General features: G+C 44.6%; 1 protein-coding gene across 1 annotated transcript; it reads right to left on the bottom strand.

The window, feature by feature from the left end:
* Positions 1 to 1,466: 1,466 nt before the first annotated feature.
* On the bottom strand, positions 1,467 to 19,919 carry EPCAM (epithelial cell adhesion molecule). Its single transcript, XM_025405781.1, has 9 exons — positions 19,486 to 19,919; positions 15,465 to 15,572; positions 14,987 to 15,227; positions 13,760 to 13,825; positions 11,993 to 12,056; positions 10,045 to 10,146; positions 8,794 to 8,994; positions 3,274 to 3,318; positions 1,467 to 1,920 (listed from the first exon to the last, which is right to left on the bottom strand). Exons 1-9 carry the CDS (start codon positions 19,559 to 19,561, stop codon positions 1,879 to 1,881), a joined length of 945 nt encoding a protein of 314 aa, XP_025261566.1. The 5' UTR covers positions 19,562 to 19,919; the 3' UTR covers positions 1,467 to 1,878.
* Positions 19,920 to 20,124: the final 205 nt, after the last annotated feature.

Here is a 20,124-nt window from a genome sequence, read left to right as displayed (position 1 = left end):
GCTGAGGCAGAAGAATCGCTTGAACCTAGGAGGTGGAGGTTGCAGTGAGCGGACATTGCGCCACTGCACTCCAGCCTGGGCAACAGAGTAGGACTCCATCTCAAAAAAAAAAAAAAAAAAGTGAAGGGGTGGCCTACCCCTCCACACCTGTGGGCGTTTCTCGTTAGGTGGAACGAGAGACTTGAGAAAAGAAATGAGACACAGAGACAAAGTATAGAGAAAGAAAAAGCGGGCCCAGGGGACCGGCGCTCACCATACAGAGGACCCGCGCCAGCACAGGTCTCTGAGTTCCCTTAGTATTTATTGATAATTATCTTTACTATCTTAAAGAAAAGGAAGTGGCAGGATAATAGGATCATTATAGGGAGAAAGTCAGCAGTAAGACATATGAATAAAGTTCTCTGTGACACGAGTAAGTTTAAGGAAAAGTGCTGTGCCTTGATATGCATATGCAAACATCTCCATAAACCTTTTTAGTGCATAAAGAGCAGCATTAGGCCGGGCGCGGTGGCTCAAGCCTGTAATCCCAGCACTTTGGGAGGCCGAGACGGGCGGATCACGAGGTCAGGAGATCGAGACCATGCTGGCTAACACGGTGAAACCCCGTCTCTACTAAAAAAATACAAAAAAATTAGCCGGGCGGCGTGGCGGGCGCCTGTGGTCCCAGCTACTCGGGAGGCTGAGGCGGGAGAATGGCGTGAACCCAGGAGGCGGAGCTTGCAGTGAGCTGAGATCCGGCCACTGCACTCCAGTCTGGGCGACAGCGAGACTCTGTCTCAAAAAAAAAAAAAAAAAAAAAAAAAAAGAGCAGCATTGCGCTAGCAAGTCCCGCCTTTCACCCTAAGGCGGTTTTCTCCTTTCTCAGTAAACAGAACGTACAATCGTACAATCGGATTTTATACGAGATGTTCCATTGCCCAGGGACGGGCAGGAGACAGATGCTTTTCTCTATCTCAACTGCCAACAACAGCCAAGAGGCCTTCTTTCCTCTTGTACTAGTCCTCCTCAGCACAGACCCTTCACGGGTGTCAGGCTGGGGGACGATCAGGTCTTTCCCTTCCCACGAGGCCATATTTCATACTATCACATGGGGAGAAACCTTGGAAAATACCTAGCTTTCCTAGGCAGAGGTCCCTGCGACCTTTGGCAGTGTGCGTGTCCCTGGGTACTTGAGGTTAAGAGAATGGTGATGACTTTTAACCAGCAAGTTGCCTTCAGGCACTTGTTTAACAAAGCACACCCTGCACAGTCCAAAATCCTTTAAACCTTGAGTCACCACAGCACATGTCTCTTGCAAGGACAAGGTTGGGGGTAGGGTCACAGATTAACAGCATCTCAAATACAGAACAAAATGGAGTCTCTTATGTCTACTTCTTTCTATATAGACACAGTAACAGGCTGATCTTTCTTTTCCCTACAAAAAAGAACAAGAACAAGAAGAAATTTGAAATGTCAAAGTTAAGAAATTCAGTTTAAAATGTTTTATTTCATAGCTCATAAAAAAGTATGTATGTACAAGACTCAAGTAAATAGAAAGGCAGCTTTCAATCACAAATCAGATAGTTTTTCAAACTCTACTGTGGAAGCATATTTAATGCACACATTTGAACGCTACACATAAAACATTTTAACTATGCAGTCCAAGTTCTGGATTTTACATTAGATCTGCATATATAAGACACTTGTGGTCAAATTTCAAGATTGGTAAAGCCAATCTCAAGCTGCTTATATTTTGAGTACAGGTTTCACTATTACAAATATATCATGTTAAACTAACAAACTCATGACCTTCAAAGATGTCTTCGTCCCATGCGCACACATTTGTAATTTGCGTCCATTTGATATTTCCCTTCTTTTATAATCTTCAAATTATAGTAGTTACGCATTGAGTTCCCTATGTATCTCACCCATCTCCTTTATCTGAAACAGGAAAAAGTACAGAAAAAAATTCTAAATAATTTTTCAATCTTTTGTTCACTCTGAAAATAGTATTAAATAATAAAGTTAAAGGAACACAAGATGATTTTTTTCCACATTTATAAGACTTATTTAAATAAAAAAAGAAAAAGTTATATTGCAAGGAAACACACATTTAAGTGTTTTCAAGCTTCTATTTAGAGACAAGATCGCCAAAGTGACTAGGGCAAGTTGGAGGTAAGCTAGATCTTTAAGAATAAGATTTTTATTAAGTGCATACTATTTTTAAGATTAGGAAAACATTGATTTACTTTCTATTATCAATCTTTCATTTTATATGTGGGGAAACTCAAGTTCAAAATTAGTGTTTGTCTCAGATCACACAACCAGTTACAGGCAAACTGAGACGATGATAATGACTACTCTGTTGACAAATATTTTCTTATGTGGCAAGCATGGGACCAACACTTTACACCAATTATGTTTAATCCTTGCAACAGGTCCATACTATCTATTATCCTCATTTTACAGATGAGGAAACATGGAGGCTTAAAGAAGTTATACAACTTTGCCCAGCCAAACCCAGGTCTGTACTGTTTTGCACTACAACACTACATTGTCTTTCTGCCTGTCTGTTACAGTTCAATTCAGGTTAGTCTTCTAGACTTGTGGTCACCAAACCAAATAAGCCAGATGACCTACTACGGAATGGGAAAAAAATGCTAGAACTTTCTGGTTCTATTAGATTTTTTCCAATATTCCTTTATGTTTCTATTTTTATTACTTGCTAAAATATTAGTAAGTGGCCCATATACAAAGATACACAAAAATGAACAGATATATGAAAAATGTTAATGATAGGGTTCAAGGACAAGTGTTCATATTCAATTCCAAGGGACCAAAACACACCAACAATCTGACACTTTGATCTCATACTAGTATAGATGACTAGTTAGTACACAATAGATTTATTATGACAAATTAAGTTCATATTAAATTATTATTTCACTGGCATAAAGATAACAGATCATTAGTCACAATGAGTTTCTCCAAGGTGAATCCACTGGAGTACGCCTTTAGAAGCTTCTGCTAGATGTTGACACCTTGTAAAATAAAAACCATAGGCTTCCCATTCCACTCTTCTATGAGGCAAAAATCAATAGATGGTGATCTGCCATGGAACTCACACAAGAAGATTTAGGTAAGAGCACATTCTAAGACTGTCCCTAAGACCCTAAAGAAAACAGTATAAAGGGACTCCAGTATAACTGAAATGCATCAGTGTGTAGGAAGGTAGAGTGACTAGGAGTAACAGATTCAACAGGGCCTTTCTATTTAGGTAAGTAATCCATTTACCTCAGCCTTCTCATACTTTGCCATTCTCTTCTTTCTGGAAATAACCTGAGTGGAAGAAAGACAATTACTGTTTTAGGACTGCTACTCAAAAAAAGGTTATCTAAATTGACATATATGTTTTAATGGACATAATTTTGATCTGAAAAAAAATTAATTTTAACATCTATCCATAAACATTTATTGTTTCTTAAATTAAAAATTTCATGCCAGTGCAGGGGCTCATGCCTGTAATCCCAGCACTCTGGGAGGCCAAAGTGGGAGGATCATCTGAGGTCAGGAGTTTCAGACCAGCCTAGCCAACATGGTGAAACCCCATTTCCACTAAAAATACAAAAATTAGCCAGGTGTCATGGCGCGCACCTGTAATCTCAGCTACTCAGGAAGCTGAGGCACCATAATTGCTTGAACCCGGGAGGCAGAGGTTGCAGTGAGTGGAGATTGCACTGCTGCACTCCAGCCTGGGCTACAGAGTAAGACCCTGTCTCTTAGAAATAAATAAGGTGAGCCAGGCGTGGTGGCTCATGCCTGTAATCCCAGCACTTTGTGGGGCCAAGGCGGGAGGATCACTTGAGGTCAGGTGTTCAAGACCAGCCTGGCCAACATGATGAAACCTTGACTCTACTAAAAATACAAAAAAATTAGCCAGGCGTGGTGGCAGTCGCCTATAGTCCCAGCTACTCGGGAGGCTGAGGCAGGAAAATCACTTGAACCCAAGAGGCGGAGTTGCAGTGAGCCGAGATGGTGCCATTGCACTCCAGCCTGGGTGACAGAGCAAGACTCCATCTCTAAAAATACATACATACATACATACATACATACATACATACATACATAAAATAGGCCAGGCACGGTGGCTCATGCCTATAATCCTACCACTTTCAGAGGCCGAGGTGGGTGGATCACTTTAGGTCAGGAGTTTAAGACCACCCTGGCAAATATGGTGAAACCCCATCTCTACTAAAAATACAAAAATTAGCCAGGCGTGGTGGCATATGCCTGTAATCCCAGCTACTTGGGAGGCTGAGGCAGGAGAATAGCTTGAACTCAGGAAGCAGAGGTTGCAGTGAGCCAAGATCGTGCACCATTGCACTTCAGCCTGGGCAACAGACGGAGACTCTGTCTCAAAAATAATAAAATAGTGGCCAGGCACGGTGGCTCACGCCTGTAATCCCAGCACTTTGGGAGGCCAAGGTGGGCGAATCACGAGGTCAGGAGATCGAGACCATCCTGGCTAACACGGTGAAACCCCGTCTCTACTAAAAATACAAAAAATTAGCCGGGCGTGGTGGTGAGCGCCTGTAGTCCCAGCTACTCCAGAGTCTGAGGCAGGAGAATGGCGTGAACCCAGAAGGCGGAGCTTGCAGTGAGCCGAGATTGTGCCACTGCACTCCAGCCTGGGCAACAGAGCGAGACTCCGTCTCAAAAATAATAATAATAATAATAAAATTTTCACTACTAAACAAAAACAAAGTCTACCACAACAAGTGAAACAAACCAAAATAAATAAATAAATAAAAGACAATGCTGGATCCAATGGGAGAACAAGGAAGGAAGGGGAGGAAGGGGAGGGAGGGGAGGGAGGGGAGGGAGGGGAGGGAAGGAGGGAGGAAGGAAGGTAGGAAGGAAGGAAAGAAGGAAGGAAGGAAGGAAGGAAGGAAGGAAGGAAGGAAGGAAGGAAGGGAGGGAGGGAGGGAGGGGAAAAAAGGAAACAATGAATAATCTTTTTTTCTTTTTTGAGACGGAGTCTCGCTCTATCACCCAAGCTGGAGTACAGTGGCATAATTTTGGCTCACTGCAACTTCCGTCTGCTGGGCTCAAGCAGTTCTCCTGCCTCAGCCTCCTGAGTAGGTGGGATTACAGGTGTGCCCCACCACGCTCAGTTAATTTTTGTATTTTTAGTAGAGACGGGGTTTCACCATGTTGGTCAGGCTGGTCTCGAACTCCTGACCTCATGATTCACCCACCTCGGCCTCCCAAAGTGCTGGGATTACAAGCATGAGCCACTGTGCCCGGTCACAATGAATAATCTTTAAAGAAATTTAACAGTTTAGGCCAGGCACGGTGGCTCATGCCTATAATCCCAGTACTTTGGGAGGCCGAAGTGAGTAGATCACCTGACATCAGGAGTTCGAGATCAGCCTGGCCAACATGGTGAAACCCCATCTCTACCACAAATACAAAACAATTAGGCAGGCATGGTGTGCACGCCTGTAGTCCCAGATACTTGGGAAGCTGAGGCAGGAAAATGGCTTGAACCTGGGAGGCGGAGGTTGCAGTGAGCCGAGATCACGCCGCCACACTCCAGCCTGGGTGACAGACTCCATCTCAAAAAAAAAAAAAAAAGAAAAAGAAAAAAGAAGCCAGGCACAGTGGCTCACACCTGTAATCCTAGCACTTTGAGAGGCCGAGGCAGGTGGATCACGAGGTCAGGAGTTCGATACCAGCCTGGCCAATAAGGTGAAACCCCATCTCTACTAAAAATACAAAAATTAGCCAGACATGGTGGCCGTCTTCTTGGGAGCTGAGGCAGGAGAATCACTTCAACTCGGGAGGCAGAGATTGCAGTGAGCCGAGATCGTGACACTGCACTCCAGCCAGGGCGACACAGCGAGACTCCATTTCTTTTTTTTTTTTTTTGAGACAGAGTCTTGCTCTGTCATCCAGGCTGAAGTGCAGTGGTGCAATCTTGGCTCACTGCAAGCTCTGCCTCCCAGGTTCACACCATTCTCCTGCCTCAGCCTCCTGAGTAGCTGGGACTACAGGTGCCAGCCACCACGCCCGGCTAATTTTTCGTATTTTTAGTAGAGACGGGGTTTCACCGTGTTAGCCAGGATGGTCTCCATCTCCTGACCTCGTGATCCGCCCGCCTCGGCCTCCCAAAGTGCTGGGATTACAGACCTGAGCCACCACGCCCGGCCAGCGAGACTCCATTTCAAAATAAGAAAGAAAGAAATTTAACAGTTTGGTGTGCATTCTTCCACATCCTCCTTTTCCACACCAATACAAATATCATATATATATACATGCATCTAAGTTTTGGGGTCTAAAAATTGGATCATGCAGTATCATCACCACCTGTGCACAGCCCGTATCAACATCATAGCAACCATTCCAGATCCAAAGGTAAAGATCGAACTCATTCATTCACATTATTCCCTATTGTAGATACAATAAATACAATTTACTCTCTTACTGATACACACTCAGGCTATTTTTCAGATTCACTTTTTTTGTTGTTTGTTTGTTTTTATTCTTTTTTTGAGACGGAGTTTCGCTTTTGTTGCCCAGGCTAGAGTGCAATGACATGATCTCGGCTCACTACAACCTCTGCCTCCTGGGTTCAAGCAACTCTCCTGCCTCAGCCTCCTGAGTAGCTGGGACTATAGGCATGCACCACCATGCCTGGCTAATTTTGTATTTTTAGTAGAGACAGGCTTTCTCCATGTTGGTCAGGCTGGTCTTGGACTCCTGACCTCAGGAGATCTGCCCACCTCGGCCTCCCAAAGTGCTGGGATTATAGGTGTGAGCCACCACGCCTGGCCAGATTCACCCTTACAAGCGATGCTATGATACAATAACTGAATGTGCTTCCTTATTGCACTTGTGTTTTCATTTATTTCTACAGGATAATTAGACTCCCAGCATTAACCACTCGTGTTCATTTGCCATCTGAAATTTCTATTAACTGTCTATCCCTACCTGTTGTAATTCTTTCTTTAGGTTTCCTCATCAATTTGTAAGAACTCTTTGTGTATTATGGATAATATCCATTCTTGCTTTATGCACCATATTTTTTTCATGCCCATCATTGACATTTTTTACTTTACAGTTTCTTTGCCATATAAAATGTTTAGTTTTAATGAAGCTAAAATATATATATAGGACTAGGTGCAATGGCTCATGCCTATAATCCCAGCAGTTTGGGAGGCTAAGCCGGAAGAATTGCTTGAGCCCAGGAGTTCAAGACCAGCCTCGGCAGCCATAGCAAGACCTGGTCTCTACTAAAAGTTAAAAAATTAGGCCGGGCACGGTGGCTCAAGCCTGTAATCCCAGCACTTTGGGAGGCCGAGATGGGCGGATCACGAGGTCAGGAGATCGAGACTATCCTGGCTAACACGGTGAAACCCCGTCTCCACTAAAAAATACAAAAAACTAGCCGGGCGAGGTGGCGGGCGCCTGTAGTCCCAGCTACTCGGGAGGCTGAGGCAGGAGAATGGCGTAAACCCGGGAGGCGGAGCTTGCAGTGAGCCGAGATCCGGCCACTGCACTCCAGCCTGGGCGGCAGAGCGAGACTCCCTCTCAAAAAAAAAAAAAAAAAAAATTAGCCAGGTATGGTGGCAGGTACCTGTAGTCCTTGCTACTTGGGAGGCTGGGTCAGGAGGGTTACTTAAGTCCAGGAACTGGAGGTTGCAGTAAGCTGTAATCATGCCACTGCACTCCAGCCTGGGTGACACAGCAAGACCCTCTCTCAAAATATACATACACATATGTATCATGGATTCCAGATTTCTTGCCTTACATGGTTTCCCCTACCACAAGGTTGTACAAACATTCCATCAATTAATTTTCTTGGGAATTGTTTTACTTTTTTATATTTTTAAAAATGTAAATGTCTTTGAACATGGATACACTGCCCAACTCCTTTCCTACTGCTGTGCTCGGGACATACCACCCTCACACAGCTGGGCAACATGGCCAGCCTGGTGGAGTGAAATAGGAATTCAACTTTTGTTTTGTTCCAGATGGAGAGCCAAACATGGTTGATTGAACTGGAAATCTGTTTCCAAATACTCTCAAACCTGTTTCTGAATTCTGTTGTGTTAGTAAGATTTCTTTCTTTCTTTCTCTCTCTCTCTCTCTCTCTTTCTTTTTCTTTTTGAGACAGAGTTTCGCTCTTGTTTCCCAGGCTGGAGAACAATGGCGTGATCTCAGCCACGAACTCTGCCTCCTGGGTTCAAACGATTCTCCTGCCTCAGCCTCCTGAGTAGCTGGGATTACAGGCATGCGCCACCACGCCCGGCTAATTTTGTATTTTTAGTAGAGACCAGGTTTCTCCATGCTGGTCAGGCTGGTCTCAAACTCCTGACCTCAGGTGATCCACCCACCTCAGCCTCCCAAACTGCTGGGATTACAGGCGTGAGCCACGGTGCCCGACCCCATTGTTTTTTTTTTTTTTTTTGAGACAGGGTCCTGCTCTGTTGCCCAGGCTGGAGTGCAGTGGTGTGATCATGGCTCACTGCAGCTTTGATCTCCTGGGCTCAACTGACCACTCCCACGTCAGCCTCCTAAGTAGATAGAACCACAGGTGCAAGCCATCACGTCTGGCTAAGTTTTGTATTTTTGGTACAGATAAGGTTTTGCCATGTTGCTCAGCCTGGTCTCAAACTCCTGGGCTCAAGTGATCCACCTGTCTCAGCCTCCCAAAGTGTAGCGATTATAGGTGTGAGCCACCGCACCCAGCCATTATTACTTTTTCTTGAAAAAAACCCTTAAATGAAATTTTACTTGTTCTGTACTCACCAGCACAACAATTCCGGCAACAATTGCTATCACCACAACCACAATAACAGCAATAACACCAGCTTTTAGACCCTGCATTGAGAATTCAGGTGCTTTTTCATCGACATAATAAATTAAAGTTTGACCAGGATCCAGATCCAGTTGTTCCCCATTTACTCTCAGGTCCATTTTCTTAGAATGAAACAAGGATTCACCTTTAACCTGTATTGAAAAGGAGAAAAAGAATTAAAAATATTTAAGAAAACAAACCATGGTCACATATAATTACATACAAATTGTATGCCAAAAGAACCGCTGCCAAGAATCTTTATGGTTTTAGTGATAACAATCTCATCTATTGGAACTTTAAAAAACTGTTTATTACAGGAACCTTTCAACATACACGGAAGTAGAAAGAGTAGTGCAATGACGCCCATGTACCTATCACCCAGATGCAAGGACATCAACACACAGCCTCTCTTACCTCATCTTTTCTTCCTTCTATCCCTTCACCCCCACCCAGATTATTTTGAAGCAAACCTCATATTTCAGCAGAAAATACTTCACTATAATACATTAAAGTTTAAACAAAATATTTTAATCATACCAGTTACACAGTCTTTTTAAACAAACTCTTATTTGTGTAAATTATAAATATCATAGGGGAGCATATATGTACAAACTAAGTAACTACCAAGTAGATAATAAATAAGAATTATAAGAGGCCGGGCGCGGTGGCTCAAGCCTGTAATCCCAGCACTTTGGGAGGCCGAGGCGGGTGGATCACAAGGTCAGGAGATCGAGACTATCCTGGCTAACATGGTGAAACCCCGTCTCTACTAAAAATACAAAAAAAAAAAACTAGCCGGGCGCGGTAGCGGGCGCCTGTAGTCCCAGCTTCTTGGGAGGCTGAGGCGGGAGAATGGCGTGAACCCGGGGGGCGGAGCTTGCAGTGAGCCGAGATCGCGCCACTGCACTCCAGCCTGGGAGACACAGTGAGACTCCGTCTCAAAAAAAAAAAAAAAAAGGAAAAAAAAAAAAGAATTATAAGAAACAGAGGAGATATTTTAGGCAGAACAATTTGATAAGAGGCATAAATACACAAACAAGTAAGATGCATGTGAGTGACAGGCAGGACAAAATTAATGGCAGCAACAGAACCATTTGGTTGATCTATAAGTGGAGAAAAAGGTGATGAAATATATTTAATTCATTGAGGCATGATAGACTACATTCCTGAACCAGGAATAGAATAAAGAAGATTATACTCACATCTTTTTCAAAATAATAAGCCACATCAGCTATGTCCACATCATTCTGAGTTTTTTGAGAAGAATTTTGAACCAGATCAATAGTGATAACATTATCCTCATACTGCGGGAAAAAAATTGAATAATACAAATTAATACTAATATAGTCAAAATCATTTGAAAATAACATTATTTGAGAATCAGAATAGTCAGTGTTTGATTTTCTGTAATCTACATGCATCGCTGTTCCTTTCCATTAGTGGATAATTAAGTTGATCATTAATCGAGAAATCTTTGGGAGGTCTCTAAATCTATCAAAGGGAAATAAGACAGCCATGCGGCCGGGCGCGGTGGCTCAAGCCTGTAATCCCAGCACTTTGGGAGGCCGAGACGGGCGGATCACAAGGTCAGTAGATCGAGACCATCCTGGCCTGTCTCTACTAAAAAATACAAAAAACTAGCCGGGCGAGGTGGTGGGCGCCTGTAGTCCCAGCTACTCGGGAGGCTGAGGCAGGAGAATGGCGGGAACCCGGGAGGCGGAGCTTGCAGTGAGCTGAGATCCGGCCACAGCACTCCAGCCTGGGCGACAGAGCGAGACTCCGTCTCAAAAAAAAAAAAAAAAAAAAAAGACAGCCATGCAACCAAACATAATTACAATGCACAATTTTTCCTAAGAGAATTTTCTTATATTGAAAAGGTTTTTAAATAAGATATGAAAGTATTTTATTTGGATTAGAACTATTTTAAAACTCAAATACTAAAGAAATGCAAGGTAAGGCCGGGCGCGGTGGCTCATGCCTGTAATCCCAGCACTTTGGGAGGCCGAGGCAGGCGCATCACCTGAAGTCGGGAGTTCAAGACCAGCCTGACCAATATGGAGAAACCCTATCTCTACCAAAAAGACAAAATTAGCCAGGCATGGTGGCACATGCCTGTAATCCCAGCTACTATGGAAGCTGAGGCTGGAGAATCACTTGAACCTGGGAAGCGGAGGTTGTGGTGAGCCGAGACCACGCCATTGCACTCCAGCCTGGGCAACAAGAGCAAAACTCCATCTCAAAAAAAAAAAAAGAAATGCAAGGTAAAACGCAGTATGCATTTACCATGTTGTTTTTAAAGAGTAAAAAAAGTATATTCTTTCTAAAGAGTCTTAAATAAATTCATACTGCTTTTAAAGAGTTCCATCACACTATTCAAGTTTCTTTTTTTTTTTAACCAGAGTTTAAAGAGTTAAATAGGGGCTAACTGGTTAAGGACCAGTTCCTGAAAGCAGAGAAGATGAGAGCTCCGGTAACATCCTAAAGTAAATATGCACCAAAACCATATTTACCGAAAGTTATTTTGGTGCATATTTACTTTAAGATGTTACTGGAGCTCATCCACAGGGACAGGTTCTCCAGGAAAAGAAAACTCAAATGTTTTAGGGATACTAAGAGATACTACATTTTCTTTAGGAGTAAAACTAGGCTTTTCAAAGGCTATGGAAGGAAAACAACGATAACCGAAAACAACCGGCTGGGCTTTGTAGCTCACACCGGTAATATCAACACTTTGAGAGGCTGAGGTAGGCAGATCACTTGAGCCCAGGAGTTCGAGACCAGCCTAGCCAACATAGCAAAACCCCGTTAACACTAAAAATACAAAAATTAGCTGGGCATGGTGGCGCGTGCCTGCAGTCCCAGTTCCTCAGGAGGCTGAGGCACGAGAATTGCTTGAACCTTGGAGGCAGGGGTTACAGTGAGCGGGGATCTTGCTACCACACTCCAGCCTGGGGAACAGAGCAATAGTCTGTCTTAAAGAAACAAACAAACAAAAAACAGTAACAGGAAATTCACATTAAGTACCCAAGATCTTAAACTGTTGCTCTAGTAAGTGTATTTAACCACCACTTAAATCACTGGCTGTCCTTATACTCAAAACATACTGTCTCACCAACCACCTGCTAAAGCTCACTCATTAAAAAATCATACCAAAATATTTGTGATAAATTTTGGATCCAGTTGATAACGCGTTTTGATCGCCTCCTCAAGTGCACTGTAAAGAATTTAAAATCTGTATTAAAAAAATATGTTTGTACCACACAAAAGTAAGAAGCACTACTCTTAAAGCAGATAGCTCATGGTGTAGAATTGTCATTCAAGTTAAAATTTTTCTGCCATTTTGCAACTATCATAATAATAATTGATTCAGGCTAGAATCATCCATTGATATTCAAACTGCTGGGTGCCAGTTTAATTAGAAAAAGAACATTTACTTAATATCCAAGTATCTGCCCATAGATTACTTATGGATTACAAAGGGAGAATGGTAACTTCACAGCGGAAAAACCTGGTGGATACCACTTTAACCAAAGTTTACATTACTAGTAAAGGGACAAGCTGACATCATGCAACTCCTAATGTGAAGTACTACAAAGGACACAAGATAGCATAAGTAGCTTTCCTGTCAAAAATGCATAATGTGTTTTTAGTTAAGAGGAAACATCAAGGCCCGGGTGAGGTGGCTCACACCTGTAATCCCAGCACTTTGAGAGGCTGAGGTGGGCGGATCACCTGAGGTCAGGAGTTCGAGACTAGCCTGACCAACATGGAGAAACCCCGTCTCTACTAAAAATACAAAACAAAATTAGCCAGGCCTGGTGGCGCATGCCTGCAATCCCAGCTACTCAGGAGGCTGAGGCAGGAGAATCACTTGAATCTGGGAGGCAGAGGTTGTGGTGAGCCATGACTGCGCCATTGCACTCCAGCCTGGGCAACTTTGTTGGGAAACTCCAACTCAAAAAAAAAAAGAAGAAACATCAGACAAATCACAATTTGAGGGACATTATATATAACAACTTGCCCATGTTCTTCAAAAATAGCAAGTTCATGGAAGACAAAGAAAGGCCAAGAAACTGTTCAAATATTAAAAGAGACTAAAGAATCATGACAACTAATGTGATACATGATCTTGGACTGGGTTCTGAATCAGAGGGGAAAAATTACCACAAAGGACAATATTGGGAAAATGGGTACAATGTGATACAATGTTAAATTTCCTGGCCTGGTGCGGTGGCTCACACCTGTAATCCCAGCACTTTAGGAGGCGGAGGTGGGAGGATCACAAGTTTGGGAGTTCGAGACCAGCCTGGCCAATATGGTAAAACCCCATTTCTACTAAAAATACAAAAATTAGCTGGGCGTGGTGGCAGGCGCCTGTAGTCCCAGCTACTTGGGAGGCTGAGGCAGGAGAATAGCTTGAACCCAGGAGGCAAAGGTTGCAGTAAGCTGAGATCATGCCACTGCACGCCAGCGTGGGTGACAGAGCGAGACTCCGTCTAAAAAAGAAAAATTCCTAAATTTGATCGTTGTATAGTGGTTTATATAAGAGAATGCCTTTTGTTCTTAGGAAAAGATACACTAAAGTACTTAGGGATAATGGGGCCTTATATCTACAACTTGCTTTCATATGCTTCTGGGAAAAATATTTCTACATGCATAGATACACTGATATAAAGCACACACACATATTCATCCATACATACATATATCAAAGGAAATATGCCAAAATGTTAATTGGTGAATCTGAGTGAAGTGTATTCCTGGAATCTCTGCGCTATTCTTATAACTCTATTTCAAGTAACTTTGTTTTTCAGAAATATGAAAAAGCATTTAGACTTGGCTTTTCAAATGCTGTAGGATGGAAGATTTGAGCCACCAATTGTGCAAGAATAATATGATGCATTTCATCGCACTTACGTCCGCAAACTTTGAACGTCATAAGGTTTTTCTCTTGCTTTGTGTTTTAATTCAATGATGATCCAGCTATAAAGTAAAAAGACAATGTCAGTTGACTATAACTCAGTCTTTTATACTATTTTCCTAATAAGCTAATACTAAAATTCTTGAATTATAAGGACTAAGAGAAAAAAAATTTATGCAGTAGCTATTCCCATAATTTATTCCCTTACACATCCTTCATAAAGGACACACCCAGCAGGGAACACCCTTTCTAATACTGACCCTCTGTTCTCTGGACACAATACATAAGGTTACATGAAGTCAAGGTTTAGCTGGCAGTGTTGTGCCCTGTTCAACTGAAAAGATGAAAAGGCATGAAAGGGCCAGGCACAGTGGCTCACACCTGTAATCCAGCACTTTGGGAGGTGGAGGTGGGTAGATTGCCTGAGGTCAGGAGTTGGAGACCAGCCTGGCCAACACGGTGAAACCCCGTCTCTACTAAAATACAAAAATTAGTCAGGTGTGGTACAGCTGCAGTCCCAGCTACTCAGGAGGCTAAAGCAAGAGAGTTGCTTTAACCCAGGAGGCCAAGGCTGCAGTGAGCTGAGATTGTGCCGCTGCACTCCAACCTGGGCAACAAGAGTGAAACTCTGTCTCAAAAAAAAAAAAAGAAAAGAAAGGGCACAAAGAGAAAATTGACAAGGAGGCTCCAGAAGACCAAAATAGAAAAACAGGAAGTGCCCACTTTGGTCCTCACATCCTTTCCAGTTTCTAGTGCCTTCCAATGAAGTCTTTTTTTGCTTAAGCTAGCGTGAGTAGGTTTCTGTTCCTTTTCATTGAACAATCCCTAAAGCATATCTCACTTTTAAAGCACAATAAATGAGCAAATACATAGGTTAAATTACATACATTTAATACTAATGCAACTATGAAATACTGAATAATGTTAAGTAAAGATATAAAAGAAAAATTATACCTAGTATGCTACCGTTTACGTAAAAATAATAAAACAGATACATAACACATTCATCAACTATCTCTGGAAGGTTATAGAATAATCAATAACGTCAATTCTATGGAGGTCCACTGGGTAGCAGTGGGGACTGGAATAAGAAGGAAGCTTTTCACCGGACACTCTTATCTTCTGAATTCTAAACCATGAAATCGTATTACATAATCAAAAATAAATTTAATTAAATGAATCTGAACAGCATGAAAACAAGTAGTATAGGCAACCCCACTCACTAGGTTCTCACTCGCTCAGAGCAGGTTATTTCAGTGTCCTTGTCAGTTCTTCTGACCCCAGCAGTGTTCACACACCAGCACGTGGAGGTGCCGTTGCACTGCTTGGCCTTAAAGAGCCCGCTCTCATCGCAGTCAGGATCGTAAAGGCCATCATTGTTCTGGAGAGCCCCTTCAGGTTTCGCTCTTCTCCCAAGTTTTGAGCCGTTCATTTCTGCCTTCATCACCAAACATTTGGCAGCCACTGAAAAAGAAACCTTAATGCCAAACTGAAAAATAACCGATTTCATGATTACAGGAAAAAAAAAATTAACTATAAAGTTCCAGGGTCAAAGATTATTTGAAACTTATGTGTTCCCACACTTACTTTATAACATGATTCAGATTTAAGCCAATAAAACTCTTTCCAACTCAAGGCACATCAATTAAAGAAGTATTAAGTCAAAATAAAGCTTACAGGTAATAAGGATATTTTACTCACGCTTTGAGCAAAGGACAGTATTTTGTGCACCAATCGAAGTACACTGGCATTGACCATTGTCATTCAAAAAGCAGTTTACGGCCAGCTTGTAGTTTTCACAGACACATTCTAGAAAATTTAAAAAAACAAAAAAACTACTTTAAAATATGGATCTATTAACTCTCATGTCCCAGCTAAGTTATATTGCAATAATAATGCCTTAAAGTTACAAGGACACAAAACCTTAAAAAGTGGTCCTGAAAGTTTTATTTTTCAGCTATAGACTACTTCCTAAGTGCCTGGCACTTGCAAAAGTCTGCATACTGTATACAGACGCATAGTTTAATCTACATGCATTCCTGTTTTGATTTTTTTTTTTTTTCTTTTTGAGATAGGGTCTCACTCTGTGGCCCAGGCTGGAATGCAGTGGCACAATCTTGGCTTACTGCAGCCTGGACCTACTGGACTCAAGTGATCCTCCCCCATCTCAGCCTCCCAAGTAGCTGGGACTACAGGCATGCACCACCATGCCTGGCTAATTTTTTACTTTTTGTAGAGTCGGGGTTTCGCCATATTGCCCAGGCTGGTTGAACTCCTGGCCTCAAGCAATCCTCCCACCTCAGCCTCCCAAAGTGCTGGGATTATAGGCATGAGCCACTGTGCCTGGCCTCCTGTTACAAATTTTTAAAACAAGAACACAGCTCTCCAAACATCATTTATAGCTTTGTCTTTGTGAAACTCCCAGTCTTAGCTCTTTCCTCACTCCTGTCCTGCTAAATAACATCCCTGTTAGTCACAGCCTTTTTTTGTTTTTCTTCTTGAGACAGAGTCTCACTCTGTCGCCCAGGCTGGAGTGTAGTGGTATGATCTCAGCTCACTGCAACTTCCATCTTCCAGGATCAAGCGATTCTCCTGCCTCAGCCTCCTGAGTAGCTGGGACTACAGTGGTCCGCAACCACGCCTGGCTAATTTCTGTATTTTTAGTAGAGATGGGGTTTCAGCATAATGGCCAGGCTGATCTCAAACTCCTGACCTCGTGATCCGCCCGCCTCGGCCTCCCAAAGTGCTGGGATTACAGGTGTGAGCCACTGCGCCCGGCCTTTTTTTGTATTTTTAGTAGAGATGGGGTTTCACCATGTTGGTCAGGCTGGTCTAGCATTCCTGACCTCAGGTAATCCACCCACCTCAGCCTCCCAAAGTGCTGGGGTTACAGGCGTGAGCCACCATGGCCAGCTGTTACTGACTCTTTTACAAAAAAATCAACAATTCAATTCTAGGATCTGCAAATCTTCACCTTCTGTCGCTCTCCCACCCCATTTTCTTAAATGAGGGATGTTTCCTTTGGGGCTTAACAAGAATATATTCAATCTTTAAACCATTTTATATCTTAGAAACATTACACTTTCAACTGCAGTTATAGTCATCCCTGTAAGTGAGTTTCCTAACTAAATTAAATCCTAGTATCTGATTTGGAGAGTGACACTAAGCAGCCTATTCTGGGTTATTGATGTCAGTTTAATAGTTTTGTCCTTAACTACCTCAGAAGTTCATTTAACTGCGAATTGGCAAGACTATCTAATTCCTTTTGTCTAGTTAAAAGAGTACAATCATTAAAACAAAAACTATCTCCTCAGTTCAAATGAAGAGGGAAAAAAAGAAAAAGATAGCATGACAAACCAGAATTTTTATATTGATCCTTCGTATCCCAAGTACTCTAAGTTGACTCCAACTTTTCCCTGTTCAAGTTATAATCGATATGAACCACCTTTAATCTGCCCAACACTAAATTCAATACTGGGGTCACAAAAGGGGAAAATACAGCACTTGCTCTCAAGCGTTTAAGTCTTCTGCAGCCCCATCCTGTACATATTTGAAACACATTGTTCATCCCTAAGGGGCGTGAAATTTAAATCAGACCAGTCAGGTGCAGACTTCGAGAACAAACCTGTAGTAGCTATGACCACTTTAAAGCAATTTAACATTAAGTATGTAGTCCCAGATTGAAGCTAGAAAAACATGAGTTGACTAAACTGCATTACTTTGAGAGTACAATTACTGAATTTAGGCCACTCCGTTGGTGAAAGTATAAAAGCCCTTCCAGAGAGCTTTGGCAAACGCCACTCCATTTCTAGGCACCATCTTACAAATAAATCAAGAGATGCTGGACCTGTGGCTCATGCCTGTAATCCCAGCACTTTGGGAGGTCCAGGTAAGAGCATCACTCGAGCCCAGGAGATGGAGGTTGCAGTGAGCTGTAAATGTGCCACTGCACTCCAGGCTGAACCACAGACCGAGACACTGTTTCCAAAAAAAAAAAAAAAGAGAGAGAGAGAGAGAGAGAGAGAGCGCGCGAACCAGCAGCCAAGTTGTTTATTCCACAGTTAAGCCAAACTACATGTCTAACATTTGAATAATGGTGCAACATACCAGTCACCATTTTAAATCTTGTTTTTAAGGCCGAATGTGGCGACTCATGCCTGTAATCCCAGCACTCTGGGAGGCCCAAACCGAGTGATCACTTCAGCCCCGGAGTTCAAGACCAGCCTGGGCGACATAGTGAGGTCTGGTCTCTACAAATACAAATATTCGGCGGGCGCGGTGGCTCACATCTGTAATCCCAGCACTTTGGGAGGCCAAGGTGGGTGGATCAGCTGAGATCAGGAGTTCGAGACCAGCCTGGCCAACATGGAGAAATCCCGTCTCTACTAAAAATACAAATTAGCCGACCGTGGTGGTGCATGCCTGTAGTCCCAGCTACTCAGGGGGCTGAGGCAGGAGAATCGTCTGGACCCAGGAGGCGGAGGTTGCAGTGAGACGAGATCGCTCCGTTGCACTCCAGCCTGGGCAACGAGCGAAACTCTGTGTCAATAATAATAATATGTAATAATAAATAAACACAAAAATTAGCCAGGCATAAAGGCTGAGGCAGACTGATGGTCTGAGGTCGGGAGGCAGTCTATAATGAGTCAAGATCGTGCCCTTGCACTCCAGCCTGGGCGACAGAACAAGGCTGTTTGAAATAAAAAAAATAAAATAGGCCGGGCGCGGTGGCTCAGGCCTGTAATCTCAGCACTTTGGGAGGCCCAGGCGGGCGGATCACGAGCTCAGGAGTTCGAGACCAGCCTGACCAACATGGAGAAATCCCGTTTCTACTAAAACTACAAAAATTAGCCCCGGGTGGTGGCCCGCGCCTGTAATCCCAGCTACTCTACTCAGGAGGCTGAGGCAGGAGAATCGCTTGAACCCGGGAGGCAGAGGTTGCAGTAAGCTGAGATCGTCAAGCCTGGGCGACAGAGCGAGACTGAGTCTCAAAACATAAAATAAAACAAACAAATAAATAAAAAGAAAGATATACCTAATTATTAATTATGGGATTCTCAAAATTCTGGGATTATAGGTTTTTACTCTTTACGGTTATTGTTATTTCTGCGTTCCCTACAATAAGCTTGGCATTACTCATATGATCCTTAGAAAAGGGAAAACACCCACACGCCCTGTGTAGTCCAGGCCGCCTGGCGCGCGCAGGTGCATAGCGGCCCTGGAGGCCTCCGTGCGGGCACCTGTCCCCGCCTGAGGCCCACATCCGGGGCCCGCTGTCAGTGACAAGGACAAGGGCAGGCCAGCTGGTCCTTGTCGCAGAGACTCCGCCACCGGCTGGGGCTGTTTTGGAACCCCAAGTCCGCCCCGAACGGAGGAGGTCCGTGCGCCAGGGCGCGAGGCACCGGTTCGGTGGCCGCAGGAAACCCTGGACGTGGCCACTCCGTTCGCCACCTGTCCCCCGCCTCCGCCCCGGTCCATTTCCCTACCGAGGCGAGCAAAGCTGCAAAGTGAGGCTGCTCCCCCGGACCACGCGAGTCAGCGCCCCCTCGCCATTTCCTACCGCGCGGAGGGCCTGGGCCGGGGCACGGCCGCGCTGTCCGGTCTCCAGGCTGGAAAGCGCGGCCTCTTGGTCCCCTCCCGATTATTCCCGTTTCGGGGGCCGCGCGCCGCTGCCCCCCAGCCCAGCCCAACTCCACAACTCTGCTCCAAGTCCGCGCCTCACCTTTCTGAGCTGCGGCAAAACTCGCAGTCGCCGCCGCAAGCAGAAGCCCGAACGCGAGGACCTGCGGGGGCGCCATGCTGCGCGCGCGCCGAGAAGAGGGGCGCAGGAGAAGCCGGGTACTCGCGGGAGGGCGTGCGCCGGGAGTGGGGCGCCAGGAGCGGGGCGCCAGGAGCCGGCCGGGCAGCGCGAGGCCTGGGGCGCGCAGGTCCGCGTCGGGAGGACAGCGACTAGGAGGTCCCCGGACCGCGTCGAGAGTGCTCCCTCGCCGAAGGTCTACCGCTCTGTGCGCGCGGCGGGGCGGAGCGCAGACCTGCCCGACCTGGCGGCCCCGCCTCTCGGCCCCTTCCCGGGACTGCTCGCCTCTGGCAGCCTGTGGTTGGCCATGAGTCACCGCCCCGGAGCGGGGAGTGACTCCCTCCCCCAGCCCCGTCGCGGCCGTTGGGGCACCGCCCCCTCCACAGGTGTAGGCCAGCGCGCCCCGCCCCGCCCCAGGTGCTTCATCTCCATGGCGGCGTTAGGGACCTTTGGTGGCCTCCGAGGAGGTTTGAAGATTCTGTGCTGAGACTTCATTTTAACCGGAGGAGCGCTATTCTGAATCCTTGAAGAACGGGACCGGGGGGAAAGGGTGCGGAGACTGGA

The sequence above is a fragment of the Theropithecus gelada genome, chromosome 13 (assembly GCF_003255815.1).
Source record: "Theropithecus gelada isolate Dixy chromosome 13, Tgel_1.0, whole genome shotgun sequence".
In the NCBI taxonomy this organism is placed as follows: domain Eukaryota; kingdom Metazoa; phylum Chordata; class Mammalia; order Primates; family Cercopithecidae; genus Theropithecus; species Theropithecus gelada.
This window is presented reverse-complemented; position numbering and strand designations above follow the sequence as displayed.